This window comes from Galeopterus variegatus, unplaced genomic scaffold, assembly GCF_000696425.1.
Source record: "Galeopterus variegatus unplaced genomic scaffold, G_variegatus-3.0.2 Scaffold1660, whole genome shotgun sequence".
NCBI classification, from domain to species: Eukaryota; Metazoa; Chordata; class Mammalia; order Dermoptera; family Cynocephalidae; genus Galeopterus; species Galeopterus variegatus.
Window position 1 is genome coordinate 175,219 of NW_007727771.1, and position 14,309 is coordinate 189,527.

The following is a 14,309-nucleotide window of genomic DNA, read 5'->3' on the forward strand; positions in this document are numbered from 1 at the left end:
GGTACCCAAAGTTCTAACCCCAGCAAAAAAAGAAAAAACCAAATAAAAATTTGGAAGACAGCAGGTATCTCAAACAACGCCGCCCCCCCCCCCCCGCCCCCAATCTGCAGGCTCATTCCCTGGCCAAGAGCTGTCCCTAGAATGGCAGCCTGGCCAGAAGGCCATGAGCACTTATGAATTTGTCTGGGCCAGGCCACAGTGAATGCCTGAGCAGGGTGAGTGTACCATGAGAGGTGTGCAGGTATCATAGGGACAAGAGAAACAAGCTGTGGGCACTAGGAATGAGATAACTGAGAGCACTCTTACTTTCTTAAGAATAGCCAGAAAGACATGGATTGGGTAGGTCATGGCTTTACCAAAGTTGTCACAGACTGCACTGGAACCCATTGGTGCCCTTCAGTTTGGCAGGATGACCTACCTCTGGCTTCTTTGGCTCTTGTTTCTTCACACATAAAGAACCAAGAGACAGCTGTTGCACATGCATCATCATTTCTGTGGAGAAGACAGAGGGCTGTGGCCAAAGGCTTCCACTCCTTATTTATCCAGCACAGCCCCTTCCTGTGCTGCAGTACTACGCTTATCACCTGGCCTAGCCCAAGGGAGCATAACAGCCTTGCCTGCCACCTTCTGGCTACATGTCACCTCTGCATCTCCTGACAAGAGGTAAGGGCTGGGTCCTCTATCCCCCAGAAAAGTACCTAAGCTGGCTTTTTTTTTTAAAGATGACCAGTAAGGGGATCTTAACCCTTGACTTGGTGTTGTCAGTACCATGCTCTCCCAAGTGAGCTAACTGGCCATCTCTATATAGGGATCCAAACCCGTGGCCTTGTTATTATCAGCACCACACTCTCCCGAGTGAGCCACGGGCCAGCCTCTAAGCTGGCTTTTGTAGCACGGAATACAACTCATTTTGAACAGGAGGTGCTTTCTGTCTCACTAAGGACTTTAAGTAATACTGAACAGTTCCTTCTGTTGGGGAGACCAAGTCATATGAGCTACTCAGATGTATCCTTAGGTGAAAACCCAGCAGGGATTAAACATGCTGGAGCTTCTCTAACACAGAGGAAGGCAGGAAAGGAGATCAAGTCAGAAATGGCTGATTTTGGGCTGAGCCCATGTCGCACTCGGGAGAGTGCGGCGCTGGGAGCGCAGCAGCTCTCCTGCCACGGGTTCGGATCCTATATAAGGATGACCGGTGCGCTCGCAGCGCTCACTGGCTGAGCGCAGAGTGACCAGTCTCAAAAAAAAAAAGGACAAGAAAAAAAAAAAAAAAAAAAAAATGGCTGATTTTTCAGTGAAATGGAGCCCCCACATTCCGGACTAGGAAGTTCCCCTGCATAGCCCCTGATCCCTCTGGAAGATCTTGGTACCACAGGGTGGGATGGGGCAGCACCCCAGTTAGCACGTGGGGCTGTCCTACCTGGACCAGTCCCCTAAAATAGATCAGAAAAATCCCAGACTCCAAGTAGAGCTGGGTATGAGATCAGTCACTGCCAGCTGATTAAGGACAGCTATCCTGGTATAAATTTATTACAACCTGCAAATAAGTTGTTTGTAGTGCAAGGCAACCCTATGGAAAAGAAAAAACACAAAATTTAGTCAGGCCAGACTGGGTTGGAACATGGGCCACACTACTCACTCTGGTGAGACCACGGACAATTTACCTAATCCCTCTGAGGCTTGATGTCCTCATCTGTACAATGCAGACAGGACTGTGGACAGGATTAAATGAGGCAATTTCTAGCATAGAGTACATACCTGGTAAGTGTCATGGATGTTCCAAGGCCACAGCCTGCACCTGCTACTGTTACTGCTTTTCCCCACACCCTCCCACCTTTGTAGATCAACATGGTAACTGAGTACTTCTGGCTTCCAGCTACCAGAAGCTTATGCAACCATGATCCCTCTAAAAGCTGACACTGCCAAAGTCACGAATTCTCCCCTCCACAGGAGCCCAGGGAAGAAACAGTACCGTCCACATGCAGAATCCTCACTCCCCAGGAGCGGGCATTGGCCAGGAGGCTGCTGCTGCTCCCACTGCCTCCTCTGCTGCTGCTGCCCTGAGATGACAAAGCAGAGTCAGGTAGAAGCGTGGGACTCCCCAAGGCCTGAACAGGATGAGGACAGGTTGATATTGCTCTGGGAGCCCTGGGACATGTGAGGGGAAGAGGTTGGGGGAGTCAGGCAAGGGAGAGAGCACATCCCACCCAGTCTTCCACATGGGCTGGCCATGTCAGGAGGGGACGGACTGCTGACCTGCCTATGTGTTCTACTCTGGCCACCTTGTGATTAGGAAGGAACATATGCTTTTAAGAGAGCTGTTTCTCTGTGAAGAAAGCTCTCAGCACACTGTCAGTACACAATAAATCAATAAATACCAGTGACAATCATCATCATCACCACTGAGCAGGGAACCATGCCAGCTGCAGACCTTCCCCCTGGCTGGCAGCACCATCTCCCTCAGCACAGCCAAATGTACCCTTCTTGATGTCACTTTAACTACTCCTCACAAGATCACCTTCTCCTACTGCCACTGAACTTTAACAGCCCTGGATTTTCACAAAAGGGATAAACAGCTGTTCGTTGAAGATGTACAAAGTCTGGCTTCTGTGCAGGGCAGACATATCCCGCCACATCCCTCTCAAGGCTCTCTTGGTAGGCTTTGGAATTGGAGTTGGCTTTGGCTCTAACACTTACTTTCTAGCTGACTCTGGACAAATTACTTAACTTCTCTTTGCCTCCACTCTCTCATTTGTAAGAAGGAAATAATGATAAGACTACACATCTCATAGAGTGTGCATGTTGTGTTAGTACTTCAGAAGAATCTGGGAAGAAAAGAAATCTTTCCTTGTATTGGAGACATCCACCTCCATCCCGTCCTACCCCAGCTCACCTGGTTTCTGATGGCCTTCTGCAGCAGTTCCTTCCCTCTGCTCATAAGCACCTGACAGGAAGAGTAGAGCAATGAGGTATGCTGTGTAGACACCCGTGCACACAGATGTTTACACATAAGCTGCCGAGGATGTCATGGGGTCATGTCTCTCAGAAAACTGGGTGCAGTGACAGCTGAGGATCAGCAGAAACAAGAGTCTATAGAACCTTTAGGAGGGAAATATAAAGCCTCATATAAGTTCAGGTCACTTAGAGGTAACTGTAGCCTAGGCAATCTGAACCTGGTAAAGGGCACTCTGAATTCACTCAAGGTCAAATGGTTACAAATGTTCTAAGACCTATTTTTTTTTTGTCTTTTGTCTTTTTCCGTGTCCGGCAACGGATCACAACCCTCAGTGTTGCCCCCGTACCGGACCGGGGACCAGCAACGGGATTGCAACCCTCGGTGTTGCTCCCGCGCCTCGCTCAGCCAGTGAGCGGGAACCGGTCTGTATGTGGGATCCGAACCCTCGGGCGGGAGCGCTGCCGCGCTTTCCAAGCGGCGCACTTATCCAGTGCGCCACCGGGCCGGCCCCCTAAGACCTATTTTTAAGAATCTCTGGGCCAGCCTGTTGCTCACTTGGGAGAGTGTGGTGCTGTTAACACCAAGGCCCCTGGTTCGGATCTCATATAGGGATGGCTGGTTAGCTCACTGGCTGAGTGTGGTGCTGACAACACCAAGTCAAGGGTTGAGATCCCCTTACCGGGCATCTTTTAAAAAAACAAACAAACAAACAAAAAATCTCTGCACTCTCCAGCAGATGATAGCAAATGTTTCACTTTAGAAAATCTTTTCTTGGGCCAGCCTGGTGGCGCACTCGGTAGAGTGCGGTGCTTGGGAGTGTGGTGGCGCTCCCGCCAAGGGTTCGGATCCCATAGAGAGACCGGTCCGCTCACTGGTTGAGCGCGGTGCGGGCGCAACACCGAGGGTTGCGATCCCGTTACCGGTCATGAAAAAAAAAAAGACAAAAAGGAAAAAAAAAAAAAAAAAAAAGAAAATCTTTTCTTCACTCTTTGGAAGTCCTGTCCCTCATTACGATGCCAACAGTGTATCTGCATGGACATTTTAATGTTACTCCAAGTTAAACAAAAAGAATGTAGGACTAGGGGGAAAAAGACTTATTGCATTCTAAGTCAAAGACATAGGGCTCGCTGGTTAGCTCAGTCGGTTAGAACACAGTGTTGTAACACCAAGGTTAAGGTTTCAAATCCCTGTACTGGCCAGCCACCAAAAAAACAAACAAAAAACCCCCCAAAAACTAAGTTAAAGACATGACATTTGTTTTGTTCAAACTGCTGGCACTTCATACATGACAGCAAGGGAGAAGGGAATTGCTGCCTCCTCAGGGTACTCCTGCCCAAGCCTAGGCCAAATTCCAACAAGTCCTCTTTGGTTTACAGAGGATTCTGCTCTTGTTTCTGAAAGTCTGACTCTCAAGTCCCATAAAAAGTTACACATAGCATAGAAGGGATAGCATGCTACTGAGGTGTTTAGGTCTAGAACTATGATAAAATAGTCTCAGTCTCTGAATTCAAATGAGAGAATAAATCAAACCAGATGAAACTAAAACCAGAAACTGCATAAAAGGGGTCACCAAAGTCTCCTTTCCTACTGCATTAGGTTCTCACCGAGTCTACGGGTTTCTGGGAAGGCCTGGTGTGGCTGACTTTTGGATTGGCCATGGACGATGTTTCCACTCTAACCTCACTGGGGGTGGGGCAGCCGCTGTGGCCCATCCCACCACTCTCTGCCTTTGCTTCTCTGCGGCTGGACACGATGTAACTTACTTCTTTGCTCAGGAAACCCTCAATTACCTGAAACCAGATCACAGAAGTGGTTGAAAACCAAAAAGCAGACATAGAATTGTCAATATTAAGAGGTTGGGAAAGGAAATCTTGCCTGCCAGAAGTTCCAGTATCAATGTCTTTAAATAGACTAAATGCAGTTCTATACCAAGTCCCAAGAAGACATCATCCTGAAATATAATAGAGTTTATATAATAATACAGATTTTTGTCTCCAGAACTGCTGCTCCTGAACCAGCAGCAGAAAGCCATAGGCTTTGAGTTATATGATCAGTCTGAGTTTGCATGCACCAAGAACACATTGAAGGGGCCAGACAGGATTAAGGGTAGCTTGGTTAAGCCATGATTTTTCCATGTAAGACACACTGGGAGATCCAAACACTGCACCTGTAATCTCAACCACAATACAAAAAGAGCCTGAAAAATGAAATAAAGACGAGGAAAAAAAAAAAAAAAAAAAAAAAATATAATAATACAGATTTTTGTCTCCAGAACTGCTGCTCCTGAACCAGCAGCAGAAAGCCATAGGCTTTGAGTTATATGATCAGTCTGAGTTTGCATGCACCAAGAACACATTGAAGGGGCCAGACAGGATTAAGGGTAGCTTGGTTAAGCCATGATTTTTCCATGTAAGACACACTGGGAGATCCAAACACTGCACCTGTAATCTCAACCACAATACAAAAAGAGCCTGAAAAATGAAATAAAGACGAGGAAAAAAAAAAAAAAAAGAAAGAAACAAGACAGTTTTAGCAAATACTTAGCTGCACAGGTATCTGCTCACTCTACAAGGCTGTAAGCCCCTCATGGGCACTGAGAAGGTCTGTCTCATCTTTGTATTCCAAGAACCCAGCATTGTGCCTGAAACACAATGACACTTAACTCACATTTGTGGGAAGAAGAGAAGTGGTGGGCTAGCTAATGCTTAATGACCAACTCTATGGGAAAAAAAAAATCCCTGCTTTGTACATTTGCCAATTTCTGGGGAGTCATACCTGACATCACTGAATGAGGACCTGGGAAAGATAGTAACAATTGGCTCCTGCCAGGTCCAGCACACTACTGAAAATAAAGATAGGTGATGTCTCAAAAGGGTGACCGGATGAGAAACCTGGCATTTAGGTTAAAAAAAAAGTTCCTCAAAAAGCTAAATGTAGAGTTAATATTCAGCCCAGTGATTGCATTCTTAGGTATACACCTAAAAGAATTAAAAACAGGTACTTGAACAGATATTTGAATGCCAATATTCACTGCATATTATTCATAATAGCAAATAAATGGAGACAACCCAAATGTCCATCAACAGATGAACAGATAAACAAGATGTGGTACAGACATGCAATGGAATGTTATTCAGCCATTAAAAAGAAATGAAGTTCTGACACATGCTATAATACAGATGAATCCTGAAAACATTATGCTGAGTGAAATAAACCCTACAAAAAAGGACAAGTATCAGTGATTCTGCTGATATGAGGTTATCTAGAACAGATAAATTCATACAGATGGAAAGTAGATTAGAGATTACCAGGGCTGGAGAGAAAGGAAATGGGGAGTTATCGCATAATAAATGCAGAGGTTTGGGTTGATAAAAAGTTTTAGAAACAAACAGGGGTGATGGTTACAAAACAGTATGAAGGTAATTAATACCAATGAACTGTATACTTAAAAATGGTTAAAATTGGGGCCGGCCCGGTGGTGCACTGCTATAGTGCGCCGCTTGGGAAGTGCGGCGGCACTCCCGCCGAGGGTTCGGATCCCACATACAGACCGGTTCCCGCTCACTGGCTGAGCGAGGCGCGGGAGCAACACCGAGGGTTGCGATCCTGTTGCCGGTCCCGGTCCGGTACGGGGGCGACACTGAGGGTTGCAATCCGTTGCCGGACACGGAAAAAGACAAAAAGGAAGAAAAAAAAAAAATGGTTAAAATGGCATATTTTATGTTACATACATTTTACTACAATTTTAAAAAGGCTTTAAAGTTATGGCTTGAAGGATTACATCTATCTTCTTTAATGCAGCAAAACCAAAAGTTAGAGGGTGGGAGTGGGGCAATGGTTATCCTATATAAATATGGTAGATTGTTTAATGGCCACACATTCCTCCCATCCTGTATACCCAACTCCTTTGCAATGCGACTTTGCTGTTCCTCCTATCAGGAGGTGGAGCTTTTTCTTTTTTTTAAAATAATTTTCTTTTTTGGGCCGGCCCCGTGGCGCACTCGGGAGAGTGCAGTGCTTGGGAGTGCGGCGGCGCTCCTGCCACGGGTTCGGATCCTATATAAGGATGGCTGGTGCGCTCACTAGCTGAGCGCGGTGCCGGCGACACCAAGCCAAGGGTTGCGATCCCCTTACCGGTCACAAAAAAAAAAAATTTCTTTTTTTCTTTTTTATTGGAATGCCAGAGTGGATGGAGCCTATTTTTCTATCCACCTGAATCCGACTCATTTTGACAAATAATATATGGAAAGTAGTATGTGTGAATTCTAGAAGCCTAGGCCTCAAGAGGCCTCACGACTTCTCCTTACACCTCCTGGGAAGGCTGCCTTAAGACCACTGTATAACTCAGCTGGTCTAGCTTACTATATATACATACGATGTATATAAGAAGATTTTAATTTATGAGAAGCCACATAGTGCCAGATGTGTGAGCCAAGCCATCTTGGTCCTTCCAGCCCCGCTGACCCACCAGCTGAATGCAGCCAGAGAACTAAGCCCTGTTGAAACCACCAGGGAAACCACCCAGCCAACCTAAGAATAGTGAGAAATCATGAATTGTTATTTTAAGCTCAAGTTCTGGGGTGGTGTTTTTTTTACACAGCAAAGGGTAAGTGACAGAAAAGACTAAAAGTTCAAAATACAATTATGGACCAGTCTGGGTATATATTCCTCATTCTGTCTATCCCCACTGCTGAGTTTCTGCACTCCTCAGTTTCTAGTTAGTTTGACAGCAAAGAGCCTCTGCATTCCAAGCCTATTTGTGCAGTTTCTCCTGTTACTAGTACTACCACACTATTTTCTAAACACAAGAGATACCCATCAACTCCTTACTAAAATTACCATATGACATATGCTTTAAAAATATTTCAATGGGCTTAAATACAGCAAATGCTTTTTATCCAAAGTTGCTCACCACAGTGTTATTTCTAAGAGCTAAAAATTAGAAATGATCTAAATGTCCATAGGGCAACAGTTGTAAATTTATAATCCACTCAAAAGAATATTGTACTCCCATTACAAATAATGCATATGAAGGGCAGTTAACAGGAAAGTGCTAATGCTTTAAGCTTATGGGTAAAAAGTTGATAATCAGAAATGTATTCATGATCATAGCTACACAGAAATAAGCATAAAAAAACAAAGGCAGGATAGAGACCAAAAGTAGATGAGTGTTTATCCAGGGCTGGGGGTATTCCAGGGATATGGGGAGTGACTGATAATGGGTACAGGGTTTCTTTTTGCGGATGATAAAAATGTTCTAAAATTGGCTGTGTGATCACACTCCTTGTACATCTCTGTGAATACATTAAAAACCACTGAACTGTGCACATTAGGATGGGTGAATTTTATGGTATGTGAATTATATCTCAATAAAGCCATTATGAGAAAAGAGAAAGAGAAGAAAGAAAATACATAAAAATGCTGGTTGTCACTTGGAGTAGTTCCACGTTCTCTAAAATTTCTAGAATAAATAGACATTACTTTTCCAATTAAGAAAAAATTTTAACTTTATTTAAAAACTGTTTTATTCTTAAAATTCCTTTGGAAAATGTAGTGACGCCACTGAATATATACCTGAAAACCACAGATATAATCCCTTTCTAGCTCCTGTCCTACAACCCACAAAGGCACATGGTATCATAGGAGAGAAGCAGGTTACATACCCCACCCAGCTGCTGAATGGCCCCTGTCAAAAACTGGAGATTCATGCTAGCAGGCAGATCCAAGTAAAAGGATTTTCCAGAAAAGGGTTGCCTCCCAGTACCTGGTGAGCTCTTCTGGCATTTTTCTAGACAACTGGAAACTCCTCGTTTAGCCCCTATAAAACAACAAAGAGCAAAATAAGAAGCTTGAGTTAAGAGAATCCCACAACTCAGACAACCCTCACCAACAGCCCAGTCTGGGTGCTATGCCCTGCGCTAGGCCCTGGGCACACAAAGACAACTGTGAAGCTAGTGCCCCTACCCTCACGAAGCTCAGATGTGGAGAAACTGGAACCCATATATACTGCTGGTGGGAATTTAAAATGGTGCAGCTGCTGTGGAAAACAGTTTGACAATTTCCCAAATGTTAAATGTAAACATATAACACAGCAATTCTACTCCTAGGCATATACCCAGGAGAAATGAAAAGACATCCAGTGAGACAGGTCAGACACAAAAGACCACAAATTGTTTGATTCCAATTATATGAAATGTTCAGAAAAGGCAAATATATAGAGACAGAAAATAGATCAGTAGTTGCTCAGGGCCAGGGTGGGAATGAGGAATGATTACAAATGGGCATGAGGTTCTTTTGGGGTGATAAAAATGTTCTAAAATTAGATTTTAGGATTAGTTGTGCAACTCTGTAAATTAAAAAATCATTGAAAGTGTACGCTTGAATGAATTTTAGGGTATGACTCAACAAAATTTAAAAAAAAAAAAGAAATCTCAGTGAATATACCCTTAAAAATTGTGCATTTCATTGTATATAAATTTCACATTAAAAGGAAAAAAAACTGTAAACAAATATAAAATTCTAGCCAATGCATGCTGACCCATTTAGAGGAATGGGTACTAAAATCTACAAATTTACTTGAAATGCATCAAAAAAAAATTGGATAGAAGAAAGAAAAAATGGATAGATATGTTATAAAACAAGTACAAGGCTGGCTGGTTAGTTCAGTTGATTAGAGTGCAGCCTTGTAACACCAAGATCATGGGTTCTGATCCCTGTACTGGCCAGCCCCCCCCAAAACAAAACAAAATAAAAACCAAGTACGTACAGTATATTAAAATGCCAATGATGGGCCGGCCCGGTGGCGCACTGGAGAGGGCTGTGATCCCGTTGCCGGTCCCGGTCCGGTACGGGTGCAACACTGAGGGTTGCGATCCGTTGCCGGACACGAAAAAAGACAAAAAGGGGAAAAAAAAAAAATAAAAAAAATAAAAAAAATAGATAAATAACTTAAAAATTAAGAATGGAAAAAAGAAAAAAAAGTTCTCATATACAGATAATAAGTTTCTGAAGATAAAAACTAAAACAAAAACCAGAATATTGTACTTTAAAATGAGGGGTTTGTGGATGCTCAGAAAAGAATAAAAAATAAAATGAGGGGTTTCGACATTTTCTTTTCTTTTCTTTTATTGGTTATGAATATTCATAGAGTAAAAAGCTGACTGTCACCACTTGTGTCCAAGATGTGATGGCCAGATTCATATTGGCAGCATGCCCATTACCACAAGTTGCAATTATAGTTTGGACATTTTGAAAAAACCTAAAATTTTTTGATTCCATGAATTCCTGCATCTCTCCTATCTACTGCCCAGTTGACTTTCAATTTGACCTCCTCCCTGCTTGCCTTGATAAGATACTGTTTTTCTTTTTCTGAGTTCCACATTACTTATTGTCTGTTCTCAATATTTTCAGCTTCATGTTCTGGTTTACTCTTTCACTGGTAAAACTCTGGCCTCCCAATTCACTGGGAATTATTTAGGAAAGGGAATTTGACTTACGCATCATCATTCCCCTAATGCTTATGCCAGAGCCTGCTCTCCCCTCTTGAGCTGGTACCTGATCCTCAAGCACTTACCTTCTGGTCTCATAAAACTCCCTCTTCCTGAAAGTCAATGGAAAGTCAGCTTAGCATTTCACAGAAAAGACCTTTGTTGGAAGTCCTACCTCCGCCTCTTACTAGCTGTGTAAACCTTGGCAAGTCATAATCTCACTTAGTACTATCTCTGAATCTGTTTCTTCACTTCTGAAATGGTGATAATAATAAATACTCACTTCCATGAGCAGTTCATATGGAGTAAATATTGTAAATTGTGTCAGGTAATGGTATTGGGATATTCAAAATACTTAACTGATACATCATAGGCACCAGACACTCATAATAGAGACTGGCTAGAAATATCTGGGATAGCCATACCAGAAGTACCTGTTGAATGTCAGCCCTAGGCATTATATCTATAGCCATTTTGGATTACTCCCCAATGCTAACTTCTCCAGAAGGTTTTCTCAGGACTTATCCCTTTTGACTTTCAGTTCCAACAAGACAATAAACACACAAGGCCTGCTGACTTCTTCCTTGGAATTTAAACCTAGGGAAGCCAATGAAGAAGGAATTAGAGGGATCCCCAGACCAGACACTGGGAGGCTGGGGTGAACAGCAAGCATACAGCTGAAGAATGTCAGGACTCAACAGGTGGGTGACAGGCTTTCTATTTATGCTGAGCAAGTCACTGCCTGCCCTGTTGCCAGTGCCAGGTAAGCAGCCCAGGACCAACTAGAGGCAGTAGGGTAACATCAGGGCAGTGTTGGAGCTTAGCTTGGGGTGAATATGAACACGTATGTGAAACAAACAAGAGGTCAAGCGGTAAGTGAGCTGGTTGCACCTGAATGGGTCTCCCTCCTCACACCCCTCCATTTGGTAAGTTAGATAATTACAACTCAAGGAGACAGCTCTTGAAAAAGAACAGTACAAAGAAGTGTGTGTGTGTGTGCGCGCGCGCACGCGCACGTGTGCATTAGAGGAGCACAGGATGTTGCTGCAAATGGGGAGTGGCTGAGCCCACATTCCAAGGGTTCATATAGCTTGGGAGGTTTTCTTCTTCTATCCAACCCCAATCCCTAAACTCAATGAAGGGGTACGAGATAGGGTCTAACTTTTAAATCTTCCTTCCAGGCGCACATTACCAATCAGAATGGCTAACAGTCCCAAGGAAACATTAGCTTATGAGAAAATGAGGCAACTGAAGAAAGCAAGTACTATAAAAGATGCTTTCTCTGGTATAGACTGTCTATCTGTAATAAGTGATGGAGCAGACAGAAAAAAGAATTTTAAAGTATAATAAATTACCTCAAAAAGCAAAGGAAATATGCTGGAAACATAAAGCAGGAACAGCAGTTAAAGAAAAGAATTAATTGGAGATAATGGACATGAAAACCATTGTAGTTAAAATGCCTCGAATAAGAAAAAGACAAATAATCTAATCTAAAAATAGGCAAACATTTTTTTGCAGGGGGCTGGTCAGTTATTTTGGTTGGTTAGAGCACAGTGTGGTAACACCAAGGCCAAGGGTTCAGATCCCCATACTGGCCAGCCACCAACCAAACAAACAAGTAAAAAAAAAAAAAAACCAAATGAATAAAAAATAAAAATAGGCAAAGGATCTGAATAGACATTTCTCCAAAGAAGGCATACAATTGGCCAATAAGCACACGAAAAGATGTACAAGATCATTAACCACCAGGAAAATGCACATGAAAACCATAAAAAGATATCACTTCACACCCATTAGGATGGCTTTAATCAAAAAGACAGATAATAACAAGTCTTGGTGAGGATGTAGAGAAATTAGAACCCTCATACACTGCTGGAGTGAATATAAAATGGTCCAGCCACACTGGAAAACAGTCTGCTAGTTTCTCAAAGGTTAAACATAGAGTTACCATATGACCCAGCAATTCCACTCCTATGTATACTCCGGAGAAATGAAAATACATGTCCACATAATTTGTATATGAATGTTCACAGCAGTATTATTTATAATAGCCAAAAAGCGGAAATAACTTGTATGTCCATCAACTGATGAATGGATAAATAAATGTAATACATCCATACAATGGATTATTATTCAACAATAAAAAGGAATGATGTATTGACACATGATACAAGATGGATGAACTGGGAAAACATCATGCTAAATGAAAGAAAGCAGTCATGAAACACTACATATTATATGAAATGTCCAGAAGAGGCAAACGGGTAGAGACAGAAAGGAGATTAGTGGATGCCTAGGGCTGGGGGTCAGGGGAAAATTGGAAGTGACTGATAATGGATGTGGGGTTCCTTCTTGGGGGTAATAAAAGTGTTCTAAAATTGACTGTGGTGATGGTTACACAATCCTGTGAATATACTAAAAGCTGCTGAATTGCACACTTTATATGAGTGAATTGTGCGGCATGTGAACTATATCTCAACAAAGCTGTTATGAAAAAATTTTTTTTTATCTAAGCTGTTTTTTTTTTTTTTTTTTTTTTTTGCATTCCAGAAGAGGCAAACGGGTAGAGACAGAAAGGAGATTAGTGGATGCCTAGGGCTGGGGGTCAGGGGAAAATTGGAAGTGACTGATAATGGATGTGGGGTTCCTTCTTGGGGGTAATAAAAGTGTTCTAAAATTGACTGTGGTGATGGTTACACAATCCTGTGAATATACTAAAAGCTGCTGAATTGCACACTTTATATGAGTGAATTGTGCGGCATGTGAACTATATCTCAACAAAGCTGTTATGAAAAAATTTTTTTTTATCTAAGCTGTTTTTTTTTTTTTTTTTTTTTGGCATCTGGCTGGTCCAGGGATCCAAACCTTTGACCTTGGTGTTACAATACTGCACTCAAACCAAGTGAGCTAACTGGCCAGCCTCTGGAAAAAAAAAAATTAAGCCTCAATATTTGCACAGTCTCAAAGTATCTCTCTGTAAGACAGTTTAACTGTAAAAGGTAAAACAGTAACTTTACAGTGGAGAAACCCAGCAGACATCACTTTAATCAAGTTATCAAAGTTAATGTGACTAATAATGACACTTATCCTCATCAGGTGCCTCTTGTCACCATGTGCTAGGAAAGGCACAATATCACTTCTGTGCCAAAAATGCATAACCTGGGTTCAATCATGAGGATGTATCAAACAAACCCAAACTGAGGGACATTCTGTTCTTCAAAAGTATTAAATTCATGAAAGACAAAGAAAGAATAAGGACCTCCTCTCAGGAGGAAACTACGGAGATATAACAACTAAAAGTAATGTGTGATCCTGGATTGGATCTTAAGCCAGAAAAAGACATTGGGGGACAATTGGTAAAATATGAATAAGATCTTTATGTTAGTTAAGAATATTTAGTTTCCTGACTTTTGTAATTTAATTATGGTTAAATAGATGTTAATATTTGAGGGAAGCTGAGTAAAGGGTATACAGAAATTCTCTGTTTTTGAAACTTTTTTGTAAATCTGAAATTTTCTTTCTTCGTTTTTGGGAGCTGGCTGCTATGGGGATCTGAATCTGTGACCTTGGTGTCATAAGGTGTTGGGCCACGTTTCAATCCTGAGGCGCCTGACTGTGCATAGTTCCTGCTTCCTGGTGGTGGCCATTTTAAGCTTAAGTTCACTGTCGCCATTCCATTAGCGCTGGTATGCACGTACCCGATTGCTCCCAGTTCCGGGACCGGTGACTAGGCAACTTTTTCCCGCCCTGCCACTCAATTCGGGGCCGCCTCTAATTGGACAACTGCTTCTTCCCACCCCCTCACGCCATCTTCACCCCATCCTCGCCCGGTTCCCCTATATAAGCCCCAGTGCCTTTTCAATAAA

General features: G+C 42.6%; 1 protein-coding gene across 1 annotated transcript in view; it reads right to left on the bottom strand.

Moving 5' to 3' along the window:
• Window positions 1-14,309, bottom strand: part of DBF4B (DBF4 zinc finger B) — a 33,762-nt gene that overhangs the window by 12,580 nt on the left and 6,873 nt on the right. The window contains exons 3-7 of the mRNA XM_008578312.1: window positions 8,620-8,774; window positions 4,561-4,746; window positions 2,894-2,944; window positions 1,973-2,060; window positions 419-492 (exon numbers count right to left, since the gene is read on the bottom strand). Coding sequence (XP_008576534.1) covers window positions 419-492; window positions 1,973-2,060; window positions 2,894-2,944; window positions 4,561-4,746; window positions 8,620-8,774 — 554 coding nt within the window. The remainder of the gene's footprint in view (window positions 1-418; window positions 493-1,972; window positions 2,061-2,893; window positions 2,945-4,560; window positions 4,747-8,619; window positions 8,775-14,309) is intronic.